Source organism: Sitophilus oryzae, unplaced genomic scaffold (genome assembly GCF_002938485.1).
Source record: "Sitophilus oryzae breed Bouriz unplaced genomic scaffold, Soryzae_2.0 scaffold_813_pilon_pilon, whole genome shotgun sequence".
In the NCBI taxonomy this organism is placed as follows: domain Eukaryota; kingdom Metazoa; phylum Arthropoda; class Insecta; order Coleoptera; family Curculionidae; genus Sitophilus; species Sitophilus oryzae.
The window spans coordinates 878,644-897,172 of record NW_022147432.1 but is presented as its reverse complement, the minus strand read 5'-3'; the positions used below and the strand labels follow the sequence as shown (position 1 = coordinate 897,172).

Genomic DNA, 18,529 nt, shown 5'->3' with positions numbered 1-18,529 from the left:
AATTCACCACGCCAGTTGAGGGTTAAACTGCCATTGAACTCTCTACGCGTAAAAACTAACGCCACAAACACAAAAATACGGGGCGCAGTTATTTGTTTGACCCCGTTTACGTTTCCGCCATTACTTAATACATATATCGATACGTCGGTATCGAAACTCGAAAATCCGAAGATATTTATGGGCGACACAATCGAACTTGTATACAATAACATAATCTGGCCGCGATAAATTACATTTAAAGTTAAAACATTATTCCGGGCTACGGTTCTGATTTATATTTTCTCTCTGCTGCCGTGCTGCCCCGGCCCTGATAACCTCTCCACCGCCCGTCGTGTGTTACGCCCTCTGGCGGACGTGCCTGGGGTCGCAAGAAGTGTCGCCGACCGAGCCGTTTTCGATATATTGCGTTTTTGTTGCCGAATAAACTTTACTTTGCTCGTGTAATTTAAAATATTACTATTTTTGTTTCTTTTAGTTTAAAACTCTTAGCTTTCCGGTCACCTATATAGACGAAAAAGAAGAAGACAAACTATATACCGGGTGCGTCGCAAAAGTGACTCAATCCTATAATTTTTTTATTTTTTCAGTTAAAAAAAACGAGATTTGGTATGTAAGTATATGACATAAATTAGGATTGATTGACGTATTCAATTGTTTTTGGTCACTCATATTTTACACTGACTTCCTTGGCTGCTATAACTTTCTGTAGGCGTCCGTTCATACTGCCAATGAGGCTGTGTATATCATATTACGTTATGTTTTTCCATTCTTCTTAGGAAAAAGTTTCAATATTTCTCAGGTGTAGACAGAACAACCACAAAACAGATTGAACTGGCAATATTGTTATAGTATAACACTGCACAAAGAAAAAAAGACACAATCACAACGGAATAATCAAGAGAGCTGTAAAGAGTTTCATCTACAAGGTGAGTCTTAAATAAGTGCAAATATTCTTAGAGGTAGTATATTTCGACCCCAGAAACACGATTACGAGTTTTTTTGGCAAAAAAATTGAATTTAATTTTTTTTTAGTTTTTAGTTAAACATAATTTCTTGATAATATGGCAACATAGGTAGTGGATTAAATTTACAAGAAAGAAAACCCAGAAAAGATCCAGTGGTTCTCAAAATTTAAGTAAAATATCATTTTTTTTCAGAAATTTTCAAAGTAAAATAATTCGGTTAATTTGGGCTTATTTAAAAACATGTTTCTTTTATCGAGATCTCCCAGCCCTGAAAATATTTGGACTTATTTAAGACTCACCCTGTATATACCTATTTGTTTGCATAATGAATTATCTATTTTAATAATATAAAAAGAAATATTCCACATGTTTATTTGCTTCTAAAAATATGAAATATTTTGTTGAAAATACAGCCCTCAATGAAATCAGGATTATAAATTCTCTACTGTTTTTGATTCTAATAATTATACCTTTCGGATAGAATTAATTTAAGCGGTGTTATACCACAAAGGAATATTTAATAACCACTATCGACCATCGAGACGAATTTGATTTATTGCCTGCATCGATTTTGCTTTTTCTAGAAACTGGGTCACTACAATGGCTCCACTGGGACATATATCCAGAGAGGTACAATTATCCCAATAATCTTCAACTTTTTTCATTATTATAATAGTTTGAAAATAAAAATAATTTATCTCTATTGAAACATTGGCGTGTGAGTGCCTAAACACATGGTAAAATGTAAAAATAAAAATAGAAAAATATAATCGAAAAAAAATGGCGTCAAGCTTGAAAATGGCAATCCACGATTTTTGTCTAAATATTTTGCATATAAAATGATAACACTTTTTGTAAGCAACTGTGATGTCGGTTATTTTTGATCAGATCCTTGTATATTTAAATTATTTTTGGCTGTCAAAAATAGTTCGGCCTCTCTGGAAAATAAATACATTTATGTATATTATTAAGTATTAATTTTATGCTAATGACGCTAACCATAAACATGCATACAAGATAGATTAACCATATACCGGGTGTGTCTCAAAAGTGGCTCACTCCTATAACTTTTTTATTTTTTCAGATAAAAAAACGAGATTTGGTATGTTAGTATATGACATAAGTTAGGTTTGACTGACGTATTAAATTGTTTTCGGTCACTTCCTGTTTCACCGGAAATGACTACAACTTTTGATTTTTAAATGAAACCCTCGGTATTTTTTCCACTTTATTTGATAGAAAATGACATTCTGAATAGAATGCCATATCATATGTCCTGTTCTGACATTCTCGCTTAATAAAAAAAATATTTTAAATTTCAATCTAGAGTGCCATGGCTATGTTAAAAATTCTAATTTTTAATCAAGAAGTCTTGGTTTGGTTTATCCTGGCCGGTTAAAAGATGCCCAAATCGTATATTTAATCATATCTCATTTTTTTCAAATGGAACGAGGGTGGCTCATTATCATATTTGGAAAAGGCATTTTTTACGAATAATTTGATGCCATACACTTGGTATTTCGACTCAAATTGTCGTTATGAACCACATTTTACAATTTCAAATAAACCATATTCGAAAATGTTAAAAGTTGGCATATGATATGTCATTTTGTTCAGAGTGTCATTTTCTATCGAATAAAGTAGAAAAATACCGAGGGTGTCATTTAAAAATCAAAAGTTGTAGTAATTTCCAGTGAAACAGGAAGTGACCGAAAACAATTGAATACATCAATCAATCCTAATTTATGTCTTATACCAAATCCCGTTTTTTTTAACTGAAAAAATAAAAAAGTTATAGGGGTGAGCAATTTTTGAGACGCACTCGGTATACAGGGTGGTCCGAACTGTATTCCGGAAACTTCGGCAACAAATTCTGCAGATAAAAATAAGTTCGTATTAAACGAGTTCATATAAACAAGTTCATTTTTATTTCATTTTTATTTCGATTGTTAGTTCGATTATTGGTTAGTTCATTCCTATAAACAAGTTCATTTTTATTTCGATTGTTTCCAAATAATTTCTAAAGTAACGTCAATATTTGGATGAAAATTGGCGTCTGGGAGTTTTTTGACACGAGAAATTTGATTTTGATGTCAATATGACTCATATTTATAGAGGGCGCCACCTACATGTGTTTTAACTGTGTTGAAGAGTAATAACTTTACGTCCGTACCTGTATAAAACTTCACAGGCCCCAGCACAGATATGTCACACAAAAAAACACACAAACTGAACATTTATAAATCCCCGAACACAGTGAGCAAAAAAACTAAATCCTCTGAGACGTCATTGCTCGAGCTTCATTAATTAACTATTCACTGTCATTACTTTTAATTACTGTTTTTGAGCGGAATCAATAGTCTCGCTTGTACCTTAAAGGAATATTTAATATTTAGTATCGAATCTCGAAACTAACTTGATTTACGGCCTTTAATATTGATTTTGTCTGTTCAGGGAACTGGGCCAGTATAATGAGTCCCTCCCTAGGGACGGAATGAAGTGTAGTTCGTTTTTAATTAATGATCTAGCTTGCGACCGAGAACGAGCCGGGCCGAATTTCCAAAACGGAGAAAACATACGTTCAATTTGAGAAAATTTGAATTTTAATAAGATTTAACGGATTGAAAATCATCGCAATAATTAAATTAGGGCGGGGTAAATGGTAGAATTTTTCTGTTTAACGAGTTATGACTAACGACTTTTCAATTAGAAAAAAAAATTGTGTGTGCACATATTTGGAGTGAAACTTCTTACAGACACACACACACACACAACCTTTACTCGCTGACGAGTATTCGACACACATCAGAAGATGGTCACGCAAGGCGTTTTCTTTCATGAGCTTTTCTGTGACTGAAAAGCCCGATACGTGATGGTATCTGCCTACCGCACTCCGGACATTCAAAAATCTCATTGCTTTGTTGCCTGTTTACTTTTTGGTTGTCGCTGTTAACTGAGTTTACAACTCTTCTCCATTGAGTTCTATTGTGAGCTGCTTCTTCCCACTCATTCTGCATGTTAAACCTCTTTAAGTTTTCATGGAAAATGTCCTTTTCAGTTGTCCACCCGGCCTCCTCTTACCGTATACAAGCTCACCGTAAAGCAGAGATTTTGGTATGCGGTTTTCTTGCATTCTGCATACGTGACCAGACCATCTTAAGCGGGATTTTGTAACCATGACTCCAATACTCTCGCAGTTAGCTTTTTCAAGGACCGATACATTTAAGACCTGATGGAACCACCGGATTCTTAAGAGTTGTCTAAGGTGTCTCTGTTGCAACTGGTTTAATGCGTTCATGTGTCGGCGGTAGGGCACCCAGGTTTCACTCCCATATAACTACTAGTTCTAGTTCAGCTACAGTTCTTACTAACAGCTATTAAATTAAAGGATTTGAAGGATATATATTTTTTATGAATAATTTTATAAACTTAGAGTTAATATAAAACCGTATACTATTCTAGCTCTATAATTTTATGTTTTTTTAATACTTATTAAAAACGATAATTCTATCTACCGGCCGGATAGCCCTGATGGCTGTGGCCATTAAATCAAAATACTACTGCATCTATATCTCTAACTATTAGTACTGCTACTAACCAACAATTTGTTTTGTGTGCTCTGTAGTCTGTTTTTGTTTAAATGTTTTGTTCATTATTCATGTTGGGGATTTATTTTTAAATTAATGTTAATCGTTAAGGCAACCAGTAGACTCATAGAATATGTATTTCTTTTACATAATCAAAATTGTCACTCTAAATTTTACATAACCAATCGCTGTCTTTTTTAGACAGAGATGTTACTTTTCTTGTCATTATTCAATTCAAAATTCGAATTCTCAGAATATTGTTAATAAAAGTTTCATCTTAAAATAAGATTTTAATCAATCACAATTGTGTATCTCCATCATTTACTAGATTAATAATACAGAAGTTACAGCTCAATTACAAATAATTCATTATTTATAGTGATTTAAAAATAAGATTTATTTTTCATGTCAACATAGGTCCGATTCTGCTTTGTTTCGTAGCTACAGGGTGTTAAAGTCTTAATAATTTTTCGATTTATTATAATTTTCTTCCAAGTACTTTTAGTGATTCGAACGAAATATTGAGGCTAAAAGTTACTATAAGTGTTACATATTTTAATGCTAAAAATGTGTCGATAAATTCATCAATGAATCAAATGAATCTTTTTCACAAAAAACATGTGCGCCACTGACTTTTTTCTTTTGATATCAAAATTGTATAGGCCGTTTAATGTCAATTAAAAGTTATCTCTTGATATTTTGTTGAATTCGGCCTCCTTGATGAGATAAAGGCAATTTTATTAACCACAATAATTCTTCTTCTTCTGCTGCTATCCATTAATGGATGTTTGCGATCAGTTCTGACCATCTTTCTCTCTCTCCGGTGGCGTGAATTAATTCTCCTGTAGTTCTTATTCCCGTCCAATGTTTAACATTTCGGAGCCACGACATCCTCTTCCTGCCCAATCCCCTTCTTCCTTCTATCTTTCCTTCTAAAAATATCTGTCGATAAATTCATCAATGAATCAAATGGAATCTTTTTAAATAAACATGTGCGCCACTGACTTTTTCTTTTTTAAAATTGTGTAGGCCGTTTAATGTCAATTAAAAGTTATCTCGTTGATATTTTGTTGAATTCGGCCTCCTTGATGTAGACCCAAAGGCAATTTTATTAACCACAATTAATAAAATTAAAATAAAAATAAAAAATTAAATTGTATATTTTACCTAATTTATTATTAAATATTATTACTATTAGTCCAACATACAGCAATTTCGAAGCCAACATCAGCGACATCGGGAACTTTGCAAAGAGCTGGAAGTGCTTTAACGCAAAGAAAGAATGAGAGGAAGGTTTGGTAAAACAATACAGGGGTATCGCAATGGGCCCAAGGCCTCCGAGTGAGGGATCAAATATGATCCCAAACCCCAGCAACCTAACCTAACCTAACCTAACCTATTTAAAACTTTCGCAAGTTAATGATATTAAAATTTTGCTATTAGACTTGGATCAAAGGCAAATTAGTAAAATTCCGTTTCTCATCCAGGAGGCCGAAATCGACAAAATGTCAAGAAACAACTTTTAATCGCCATTTAACTGCTTATACTATTTTCCTAGCTAGAGAAAAAAAAAGTCAGTGGCGCACATGCTTTTTTTAGAAAAATATCCCAGTGATAACCCATATGCACGTCCCTAGTGAATATGTCGACACTCTTTTAGCTTTAAAATATGTCGCGTTTATAGCAACTTTTACCCTCAAAATTTCATTCGAAACAATAAAAGTACTTGGAAGAAAATTATAATAAATAGAAAAAAATATTAAGACTTTAACACCCTGTAGCTATGAAAAAAAAGCAGAATCGGACCTATGTTGATATGAAAAATAAATCTTATTTTTAGATGAGAAATCTCCCCACGAGAGATGGCACATATTTCTTGAAACACTCTGTATACAGGGCAGTCCGAACTGTATTTCGGGAACTTCGGCAGCATATTCTGCAGAAAAAAATAAGTAAAAAAGTTCGTATAAGTGTATGTTCTAAAGTGCTTAGTTTCAGAGATACAGGGTGTAAAAGTTTCATTTTTATTTCGATATTTTCCAAATAATTTCTGAAGTAATGTCAATATTTGGATGAAAATTGGTGTCTAGGATTTTTTTGACATGAGAAATGATGTTAATACACTCCTACTGGTAGAAGGCGCCACCTACATATGTTTTAACTGTTTTGAACTCTACGACCTTTTACGCAAAAAATATCTCTTTGTAAAAATCGCTAGAAGCAACCGTTCTCGAGATATTTAGGATGGAAATAGTCAATACATGTCATTATTGACGAAAAATAAATAGGTTGAGTAGATAGATATTTCACTGAAATAATAAATTTGGGAAATTTTTATTTTATTAAATTAATCATAATTTTTTCTGCAAAAAATTGATGATAAAACAGTTTCTGTTGAACTTTTGGCACAAAAACTTTCAAATTTATGATCTCAGTCTAATAACTATTTAGTCAATGTGTTTAATTTATGTCAATGATGACTGTATTGATACTTTCGATTCCAAATATCTCGAAAACCAATACTCGTAGCGATTTATACCATGAGACATTTTTTACGTAAAAAACATCGCAAATGTATATTTTTTTTACTCAGTTTTGTTCTATAGAGGTACGGACGAAAAGTTATTACTCTTCAAACCAGTTAAAAATATGTAGGTGGCGCCCTCTACTAGTAGGAGTCATATTGACATCAAAATCAAATTTCTCATGTCAAAAAACTCCCAGACACCAATTTTCATCAAAATATTGACTTTACTGCAGAAATTATTTCAAAAAAATCGAAATAAAAATGAAACTTCTACACCCTGTATATCCGATACTACGCATTTTAGGACATACATTTATACGAACTTTTTTACTTATTTTGATCTGCAGAATATGCTGCCGAAGTTTCCGGAATACTGTTCGGACCACCCTGTATATCATATATTAATAATTACTATCAATCCTAACAACATATACCTTTCCATATCCACTTCGTTAATTTAAACTAATCCCTTTTATTGGCAAATACTTCACGTCACGGCAGATAATCTTGACAAGTTAATATTCAGTTTAATTGATACATAAAGTACGCTCCATCAGAGTGAAAATAATAATCTCTATAAATTTCAGCGGGATAGGCAAAACTAACAAACTACTCACTCACTCACTCTAACCATTTACGACTACTGCTACCTCTAATTGAATATTTAAATTAATTTGAGAACTGATTCTGGTAGCATCTGAACAGCAGCAAGTCGAGGCAAAACAAAGGCAGCAGACGGTTATTTGAGACATCCATTGTCTCGATCCAAACGATAACTTTGTCTCTTTGTTAAAGATTGTTAATAAGAACAGCATTGAGAACGTTTTCTTTTAATATTCGGTTTGGGTCTGTTATAAGTTGAGACTTTCTCGGTTTGTATTCGAAAACAAAAGTTCGAGATTTTGAAGGAAATAAATTTAAACGAAATTCGTGAATTAAAGCAGTACAAATATTTACGGATATGTAAAAGTTTATAAAAAAATGGATGCTTAAGTGTAGAGGAATGGCAATCCCCCTAATAAATGAGGACACCCTATACACCTTTTTTTTGCTGACGAAAAGATAGTCCTAGACCAAGATCAAAACGACGACCTTGAATATATGACAAGGAAGCTAATAGAGGAGTATAAGAAATGGGGGTTGGAAGTAAATATCACCAAAACTGAATGTATGACTGTAGGGGGGCCACAAGAGAACATAGTCTTAGAGGATGGAAGCGTGATAAAAACTGTGACAAATATAAATACCTACCTTGGATTAAAAATAACTAACGATGGAAAACTCGATAAAGGTATAAAAAATCGAATAATGCAAGGGGCAATATCTATGTTGAATACTGTGGGATCAAGGAATTTCTAAAGCTAATAAGGAGAACATATACCGAGTGCGTCTCAAAAGTGGCTCACCCCTATAAGTTTTTTTATTTTATCCGATAAAAAAACGAGATTTGGTATGTTAGTATATGATTAGGATTGATCGATGTATTCAATTATTGTTCTCTGTCACTTCCTGTTTCACCGGAAATGACTACAACTTTTGATTTTTAAATGGCACCCTCGGCATTTTTTTACTTTATTCGATAGAAAATGACATTCTAAATAGAATGACATATCATATGTCAACTTTTGACATTTTTGCTTAAAACGAAATTGAATTTTAACTTTCAATCTAGAGTGCCATGGCTATGTTAAAAACACTCCTTTTTAATCAAGGAGCCTTGGAAAAATAGATTTGATCGTCTAATGTTATTCGTGTCTTATCCAGATCGGTTAAAAGATGCCTAAATCGTATTTTTAATCATATCTCAATTTTTTCAAATGGAACGAGGGTGGCTCATTAGCATATTTGGAAAACGCATTTTTTGCGAATAATTTGGTACCACACACTTGGTATTTCGAGTCAAATTATCGTTATGAATTGCATGTTGCAATTTCTAATAAACCATATTCGAAAATGTCAAAAGTTGACATATAATGTGTCATTCTATTCAGGGTGTCATTTTCTATCGAATAAAGTAGAAATATACCGATGTTGCCATTTAAAAACCAAAAGTTTCATTAGTAGTAGTCATTTCCGGTGAAACAGGAAGTGACAGAAAACAATTGAATAAGTCAATCAATCCTAATTTATGTCATATACTAACATACCAAATTTCGTTTTTTTTTTATCTGAAAAAATAAAAAAAGTTATAGGGGTGAGCCACTTTTGTGACGCACCCGGTATAATACGGTAGTGAAAAGCATAATAACTTAGGGAAGCGAAGTATGGCAGTTGAAAAGCAGAACAGAGAATGCTATTAGCGACCGAAATGGATTACTGGAAAATCGAAAAGAGAAAAAATAACCAACGACATAGTAAGAGAGATTATGGGAGCAGAACACACAATTGTGGACGACATAAGAACAAAACAACTCATATGGTTTGGTCATGTGCAACGAATGCCCGATCACAGAATACCAAAACAAATTTTACTGTGGACACCTCGAGGCAGAAATAAAAGTGGAAGGCCGCGACGAAGCTGGAGGGGGGTGTGGATAAAGAACTAGAAAATAGAGAAATACCTGATGATCTCCGGCTAAATAGAGAAGAATGGAGGTTAGGTGTCGGAAAACGTCGTAGAACGTTATGAACCGACTGATATATATACAGGGTGTTCTAGAAATAAGTGCAAGTATTTTAAGGAATTGTAGATCTCGATAAAAGAAACATATTTTCTCTTTATCGTTTTTCAAATAAGTCCAAAATAACGGAGTTATTTTACTTTGAAAATTTAAAAAAATATATTTTTTGCTAAAATTTTGAGAACCACTGGATCTTTTCTGGATTTTCTTTCTTGTAAATTTAATCTAATACCTATGTTGCAATATTATTGTACTTTCAAGAGACGAAATTCTGTAGTTTTTTTTTTAAACTTCTAAAAGCGTGTTTTATTAAAATACTAATATCTAAAAATACTATCAGATAACTCTGATAAAATGACTACGAGAATATACAATTAGTTTTTCCATCTATCTATAATAAATCACCTACAATAAAATTTGAAGTAATATTTTAAGAAATTACAAGGGCGAACTTTCAAAAAACAATTCCGGTATTGTTTTCGGAATAGCCAAGAGAAATAACGATGTGTCGGAGCTGATTAGGGCAAAAAGGGGCTTATTTCCACCGTATTACGACACGTAAAGTTGATAAATTTTCTGTTTCCGGGAGCGCGCTTTAAATTATTTAAATCGAAGCGGTTTGTTTTCTCTCGTCGGGAACGACACGCCGCTGTACCAAGGACCGACGTTATTAATGATGTCTGGTGATGGAAAATGAATAAAATATTGAAAAACGCTATTCTAAGATCTTGTCTAGGAAAGCGCATAATGAAATATGATCCAGCAACGGCGGGATTGTGTGATCTACTATATTTTGATAGGTTGTATTAGAGGTGTGGGCAAAGACGAGTCGTTCATTTGAACGAGTATTAAAAATGAATCGTGAGATTCGATTAACTGCTTAGAATACTGTTCGTTCAATTGAATCGTGGCCAGCATGGATCTATAAGGTTTGAACGATGAGCCGTAAAAAAGAATCGCGAGAATTGAATCTGATCACAATGCGATCGTTTGTTTCTACGGATCGTTCATGCAAAGAGTCGTGAAAAGTAAAGATTTCAGTTAACGTCTCCTTTTCGCTGCCAGGGCTAATCTGGACAGGGCCTACTTTGTTTACGCGGAATCCGAACCGCGGTCCTCGGCTATATCATGGTCAATGGCCTACCGACTTGGCAAGTGTCTCAATCGACTCTTACTCACGAAATATCCGATCTCATCCGGCCTCGAACCGGCGTGAATGAGCAGTGTGTGTCAATAGATTTTACATTTTTGTCTTTTTTTAACAGCACGATACACCGGTCACCCGTTCATCCACTAGTATCGCCTTACGTCGCTTAACTTCGGTGTTCTAATGGGAACCGATGTTCGACGTAGCTAGGCCGTTGCCCCAAAGAGTCGTGAGAGTGGAATCATTGCTTACAATACGGTTCGTTCAATTGAATCGTGGCCAGTACGGCTCCATAAAAATTGAACGATGAGCCGCAAAAAAGAATCGTGAGAATTGAATCGGATCACAATGCGATCGTGCGTTCAAAGAGTCGTGAGAATTGATTCATTGCTTACAATACGGTTCGTTCAATTGAATCGTGGCCAGCACGGATCCATAAAAATTGAACGATCAGCCGTAAAAAAGAATCGTGAGAATTGAATCGGATCACAATGCGATCGTGCGTTCAAAGGGTCGTGAGAATTGATTCATTGCTTACAATACGGTTCGTTCAATTGAATCGTGGCCAGCACGGATCCATAAAAATTGAACGATGAGCCGCAAAAAAGAATCGTGAGAATTGAATCGAATCACAATGCGATCGTGCGTTCAAAGAGTCGTGAGAATTGATTCATTGCTTACAATACGGTTCGTTCAATTGAACAGTGGCCAGCACGGATCCATAAAAATTGAACGATGAGCCGCAAAAAAGAATCGTGAGAATTGAATCGGATCACAATGCGATCGTGCGTTCAAAGGGTCGTGAGAATTGATTCATTGCTTACAATACGGTTCGTTCAATTGAATCGTGGCCAGCACGAATTCATAAAAATTGAACGATGAGCCGTAAAAAAGAATCGTGAGAATTGAATCGGATCACAATGCGATCGTTTGTTTCTACGGATCGTTCATTCAAAGAGTCGTGAGAGTCGAATCATTGCTTACAATACGGTTCGTTCAATTGAATCGTGGCCAGCATGGATCCATAAGATTTGAACGATGAGCCGTGAAAAATAATCGTGAGAATTGAATCGCATCACAATGCGATCGTTCGTTTCTATGGCGGCGGCGCCGGCGCGGCGGTGATATAGGTATAGAGTCAAGCACCAATATTTAGACTTGCCCTAAACAAACATCATGGGCATAAAATGCAAACGATAAGAAAGTTATTTACAAGAAAAAAATTATTTATACTGTGCTTGGTACGTTAGTATCTGTAAGGTATTTAATTTTCAGGTTAATATTTTTGTTAAAATAATATTACCGACTATAAACCATTAAATGTCGGACTAAAAGACAAAATCGTGTTTTCATGCAACTCCGAATAAATATTGTTGGCCTCTGCTCAATATGATAAAAAAACGGCGTCAGCGATGGTTATAAAATGAAGATCGCCGTCATTTTATATGTAAAATCTAAACCTTAATCAAAAATCTAAACCGCCTAAAAACGGCTAACCGCTAAATTATTTTTTTTCCGCTAAACCAAAAAAAAAACGCTAGATCTAGCGGAAAAACTGCTAAGTTGGCAACAGCGCCTTGCGCCCTCGCCGAACTCCGCCACTGTTCGAATCAACAAACCGCGCCTTATTATCCTTTGGCAAACGCCGAACCGTTTCCGATGTTTGCCCCGGAAATTGCCCACTCTCCGTTCGCTTTTACCCAAACAAATTAATCAATTTTTAACCGGCTACTTTACTATGCGTACGCGTAAAAGGAAGACAAATATTGTGCCGGAGCGCCGGCCTACATAAATGACAAAAATCAAATATCGAGGCCAGTATTGACCATTAGGTTCTTTTTAAACTTTTTTACTCCGTGTTTTATCCCGAATGCCGTCTACAAAAAGGATTTTGAAACATTTATTTTGTAGGTATTCTAAAGTAAATTTGTCCTGCAAAGAATAAATCGTTTTCTGTACCAAAGAATTACTTCGGAATTCTGTTGCATTTATTTTTAATACTATACCGAGAAAAGATTTGCTATCCTTAAGAGTCTATTACGCTGTACTGTTCGGATCGCTCTCAGGGGTCGGGTAAAACGGGTGTGCGGCCGGAGGAAATATATATTATTTTTCAGAAATCTGCCTAAGGCTTAGCCCGATCCTGTCGTGTTAAGCCACACCCAAAATTCCAAACACACGTGCTTTGATTAAGGCTTGATTAGGGTTTGCAGAGCTTTAACATTTTTTTTGTAACAATTTGTTATAAAACCATATAAATTATATATAACTGTAATCATAAAACTTCAATCTATTTCCGTATTGTAACGGAATTTTAAATTATGTCTTTATTTTCGAGAAAATTTAATCCAAACATAAGGCATATTCTGTTGATGTTTGACCATGAAAATCTTAAAAATAAAGAAGTTGTCTAAAAATGTGCTACAATACGGATATATTATAATCCTTTATCTTTAATTTCCTTCTTCATCTTTGTGTAAAAATACCTAGCCAGTTTTACATAAAAAGTTAAATGCCGAACGCTTATTTTGCTACTTTTTCGGACTAGTGAAACGGACTCTTGAGAGTCTATCACGTTGCCACAGATTGTTATTTCAGATTTTTCAGTAAGACGGAGAAACTAAATTAAACAAGTGTGGCAACCGGCTGATGCCCGAAAATAAAAAAATTGTTTATTTTGTTTATATGTCTTTGCTGCGATATGAATTATCGATCGGCCGGGTAGCGGGCGATAAGTATTTGTGTAGATAAGTTAGTTAGTATGTATTTGACGTTGTTTTTAATATTATTGTTTGTTAATAAATATATTGTTATTGCTTATTTCGTGAGTGTATAATTTATTGTTGTGAACCTGGACTAGCACAAATTGGCGACGAGGTAAATACTTAACAATAAATAATCACGTAGTAAATACATAGGTAAATAGTGCCTATTTAAAATAAAATGCACAAGTAAAAGTATAAAGTATTAAGAGTGCTGTAATTTTAGATATAAACAGACCTAATACTACCAAATAACGGAGTGGATTAAATTCTACTAAAATAGGAGTGGATTAAATTCTACTAAACAGGAGTGGATTCAATTCTACTACAAGAGTGGATTAAATTCTACTAAAGGAGTAAATTAGATCTACTAGAGGAGTGGATTAGATTCTACTAGAGGAGTGGATTAGATTCTACTAAAGGAGTGGATTAAATTCTACTGAAGGAAAGCTGATTATTGAGACTAATATAAGCATTGTAAGTGAAACAAAGTAATTTACAATAGTTAGTTGGTTCATAACGCTTTAATGTCATAAAAAAATGGAAATTTCAAAAGCTATTATTTCTAAAAAAATTAGCTAGGGGTTAAAGCAATTTATTACATTATAAAAATATGATATATTTGGTGCATAAAGTTTTCAATATTTTTCAAAAAAAAAATATATGTATTTATACACATTTTGTTTTAATTTTACATTATGAAGATTTAGTAATCTGGCAAATTTCAAAGCCTTGTGACATTAAAGTGGTATGTTTCCGGAGAAAATCTAATGCATGGTCATGGTCGCACTTTCATATTATGATGATCAATGTTTCTTGGGTTGTTGGGGGGAACTGTTGTCGCGTTTTGAAAATACCCGTGCGTCATCAATGACACCATAAAAAAAATGAATACGATGATTATATGTTATTGAAAATACTACAATAGAATAAATTTTATTCCTAGATATCCTCGACAAAAAGTGCAATGGATCAGTCGTCTATTAAACATTTCGCTTGTGAGTCTATAGACAAAGCTCTAATAGCTCTTGAATGGAGAAAATGGATTCGTTCAGTAAAGTTATATTTAGATGCAGAAGAAATTACAGATGTTGTGAAAATGAAAAATAAATTATTACATCTTGGAGGTCCGCAATTGCAGGAAATTGCCTTTGGCTTACCAGGCGCGGTTACAGAATATGACCCCACTATTAAAAACGATATATTTAAAGCATTGGTGGATAGACTTAATGACCGTTTTTCGCCTCAACAAACCCCTTGCTTTGAGAGACACGTATTTCGTAACATGAAACCCGTAGATGGAGAAAATTTAAATAGATACCTTATAAGATGTAGACCACAGGCCGATAAATGTTATTTTGGTAACAGTGAACAAGAACTCCACTAGCGAGGCTCAAGTTAATCGAATTGAAGATTCACGGAAGCGCAAACACTGGGAAATTACAAAAAGTCATGAGCGCACACGCTGTGGTGGAATCCACAGCTTAGACAAGAAAAATTGCCCTGCCATTAATACTACATGTCATCAATGTGGTCGTTTAGGACATTTTGCTAGAAGATGTAGGACAGGAAAACTTAAACGTACATTCGTTCAAAACACTACCTGCCACCCCAATCCGCCGAAGACAAGAAGAATTAATTGCATCGACGAATCCAATAACGAAAGTCTCCCTTCTACTAGTGGTATCGGCAACTATGAATGTTTCGAAGTTACGAGTTCAACCCTACTTGGATTGGACAGCAGCAATGGAATAATCTCGGTGATAATTGGAGGTGTCAGTATTGATATCTTAATTGATTCCGGAGCCTCGTGCAACATTACAAATGGACGTGATTGGGAAAAACTACTCGGAAATGGAGCTGCAATACTTGACATCCAAGAAGATATAACTAATACGATAAAAGCGTATGCTGCAAATACTCCGCTTATTGTAAAATGCCAATTCAAAGCTCCAAAACGCGTGGGCAATAGTCATGAGCGTATTGAAACATTTATGGTGGTAGAACCTCACTGGTACAACCTCACTGCTGGGAAGACGCACATCGATAACCTTAGGGGTTTTAAAGTTGGGACTAGACTCCAATATTAATCATATTGGAAAAATCGAGCCTTTTCCAAAAGTTGCTAATATTAAAATAAAACTCACCATCAATCCAAATATAAAACCAATACAACAACCAGTGCGTAGAATTCCAATTGCCGTTGAAGAAAAAGTGGAACAGAAGCTGAATGAAGCACTTGCCAGAGATATCATAGAGCCCGTACAAGGACCAAGCCCTTGGATTTCTCCCATGGTCATATTCTTTAAACCAGATGATGATATTCGTATTTGCATCGACATGAGGAGAGCCAATGAAGCTATACTTAGAGAGAATTTTCCACTTCCCACTTTTGAGAGCTTCATGACTAAACTGAGTGGGGCCACTTACTTTTCACGCTTGGATCTAGCGAGTGCATATCCTCAACTAGAATTGGAAGAAAACAGTCGACCAATTACTACTTTTATAAAACATAAAGGATTATTTAGGTACAAGCGGCTAATGTTTAGCATAAATTCCGCTCCAGAAATATTTCAGCGTATATTTCAAGGTATTTTGGCTCCTTGTCAGAGTTGTCTCAACTACCTCGATGACATAGTTGTTTATGGAGAAACTGAAGCTGATCATGACCGATATTTGAATAACTTACTGACGGTACTACGAAATCATAACATCTTGTTAAACGAAAAAAAGTGCCAGTATAAGATTAAACAATTGGAATTTTTAGGACATATTCTAACATCTATCAGAATATTACAGGACCCAAAGAAGATTAAAGTTATTCGTAACTTTAGTGCACCGTTAAATAAAGGAGAAGTAAGGAGTTTTCTTGGCATGGTTACAAAAATTTATACCTAATCTGGGAACCCTGACCGAACCACTAAGACTATTAATAAGAAATGAAACAAAATTCAATTGGGGACAAATAGAACAAGAAACTTTTCAAAAATTAAAAAATGAACTGGTGAATTTGCCGACTCTGTCCTTCTTTGATATGAAATTACGCACGCAATTGATTGCCGACGCCAGCCCAGTGGCCCTGGGCGCTGTGCTGCTACAGATTGATTGTGACGATCAACCGCATGTAATCTCATTTGCAAGTAAAAGCCTCACCGCTCTTGAACGGAGATACTCTCAAACTGAAAAGAAGAGTCTGGCATTGGTTTGGTCTGTCGAAAGATTTTATTACTACCTCGCTGGAATACAATTTGAGTTGATCACAGATCACAAACCACTTGAAGCGATTTTTAAACCAACTTCAAGACCACCCGCAAGGATTGAGAGATGGTTACTTAGACTCCAAGCTTTTAAATTTACTGTAAAATATAAATGTGGAAAATAAAACATCGCGGACCCCTTGTCGAGGTTATGCAAATTAGAATCGGATCCAACTTTTAATGCGCCGAACGAATGTCAGATTCAATCTATTATAACAGAAAGTATACCCTAAGCATTATCAATATCTCAGGTAATTATAAACAGCAAAGTTGACCCAGAGATCCCAGAAGTTATCGAGAAATTGGCAGGCAATTCATGGAACCTAAATGACAAAAGCGCGTACTACTCCTTTCGAATGGAGCTCACTTCCATGGGACCACTACTACTAAGAGGAAATAAAATAGTAATCCCGAGAAATCTGCGAATTCAAGTGTTGAGGCTAGCACATGAGGGCCACCCCAGAGCATCGGTGATGAATCGAAGATTACGTTCAAAAGTCTGGTGGCCACAGATAGACAAGGAGGCGGAAAAATACGTTAAAAGCTGTCGCGAGTGCCTACTTGTATCAAAACCGAGCAGACCTTCACCAATGGTAAGACAAATGCTTCCTTCAGGACCATGGCAATACTTGGCAATTGATTATATGTCGGGAGACCCAAATCAAGATAACCTACTGGTAATAATCGATTATTATTCCCGTTATGTAGAACCAATTTTTACAAAATCAACCACATCGTCAACGGTCATTAGAGCACTTGAAACGACCTTCTGTCGATTTGGTCTACCAAAAACTATTAAAGTAGACAACGCTACTAATTTCAATAGTGAAGAATTCAAAAAATTCTGCGAAATAAATGGCATTGAGATAGTGAATTCTCCTCCTTATTGGCCGCAGGCAAATGGGGAAGTGGAAACTATAAATAAATCACTAAAGAAACGGCTACAAATCAGTTACCTGAACAATGAGCGCGATTATCAAAGGCAGATTATGGACTATATTACGATGTATAATGTTACACCTCATGGAACAACAGGAAAGTCCCCGTCAGAACTTTTATTTAACAGAAGAATAAAGGACAACATTCCATGCCTAGAAGATATAAATATAGAAACGTTGGACGAAGAAGTTTATGACCAAGACCTAGTTCAAAAAGATAAAGGAAAAAGAAGAGAAGATAGCAGAAGAAGAGCAAATGAAAAGAAAATTAAACCAGGAGACAAAGTCGTGGTATAGTATATTTTCTTTCCACATAAACTGACAGCGAACTTTAGTAACATAGAATATAATGTTCTACATCGAAATGGGAATGAGCTAACCCTATTCGGGGATAGAAAGACGATCAAGCGAAATGTTGCCCACGTAAAAAGGATACCGGACACCTCACCTACCGTAGATCTACCCGAAGCTCCTCCGGTCCCCTCAACATCGAGTTCAACACTTCCACCAACCCAACCGACTTCAGAAGATACGACCACATCAGAGCCGCCCCCGGATGGAGGCCAACCCGAAAAGAGGACTCGAACGCACCCCGTGTGACTCCACTTGTTCTGGTGAGAAAAGGAGGGATGTGGCAACCGGCTGATGCCCGAAAATAAAAAATTGTTTATTTTGTTTATATGTTTTTGCTGCGATATGAATTATCGATCGGCCGGGCAGCGGGC

General features: G+C 35.2%; 1 protein-coding gene across 1 annotated transcript; it reads left to right on the top strand.

The window, feature by feature from the left end:
• The first annotated feature begins 14,576 nt into the window (after positions 1-14,576).
• Positions 14,577-18,101, top strand: LOC115889415 (uncharacterized protein K02A2.6-like). Its single transcript, XM_030909403.1, has 4 exons — positions 14,577-14,970; positions 15,152-15,540; positions 15,614-16,465; positions 17,118-18,101. Exons 1-4 carry the CDS (start codon positions 14,577-14,579, stop codon positions 18,099-18,101), a joined length of 2,619 nt encoding a protein of 872 aa, XP_030765263.1.
• Positions 18,102-18,529: the final 428 nt, after the last annotated feature.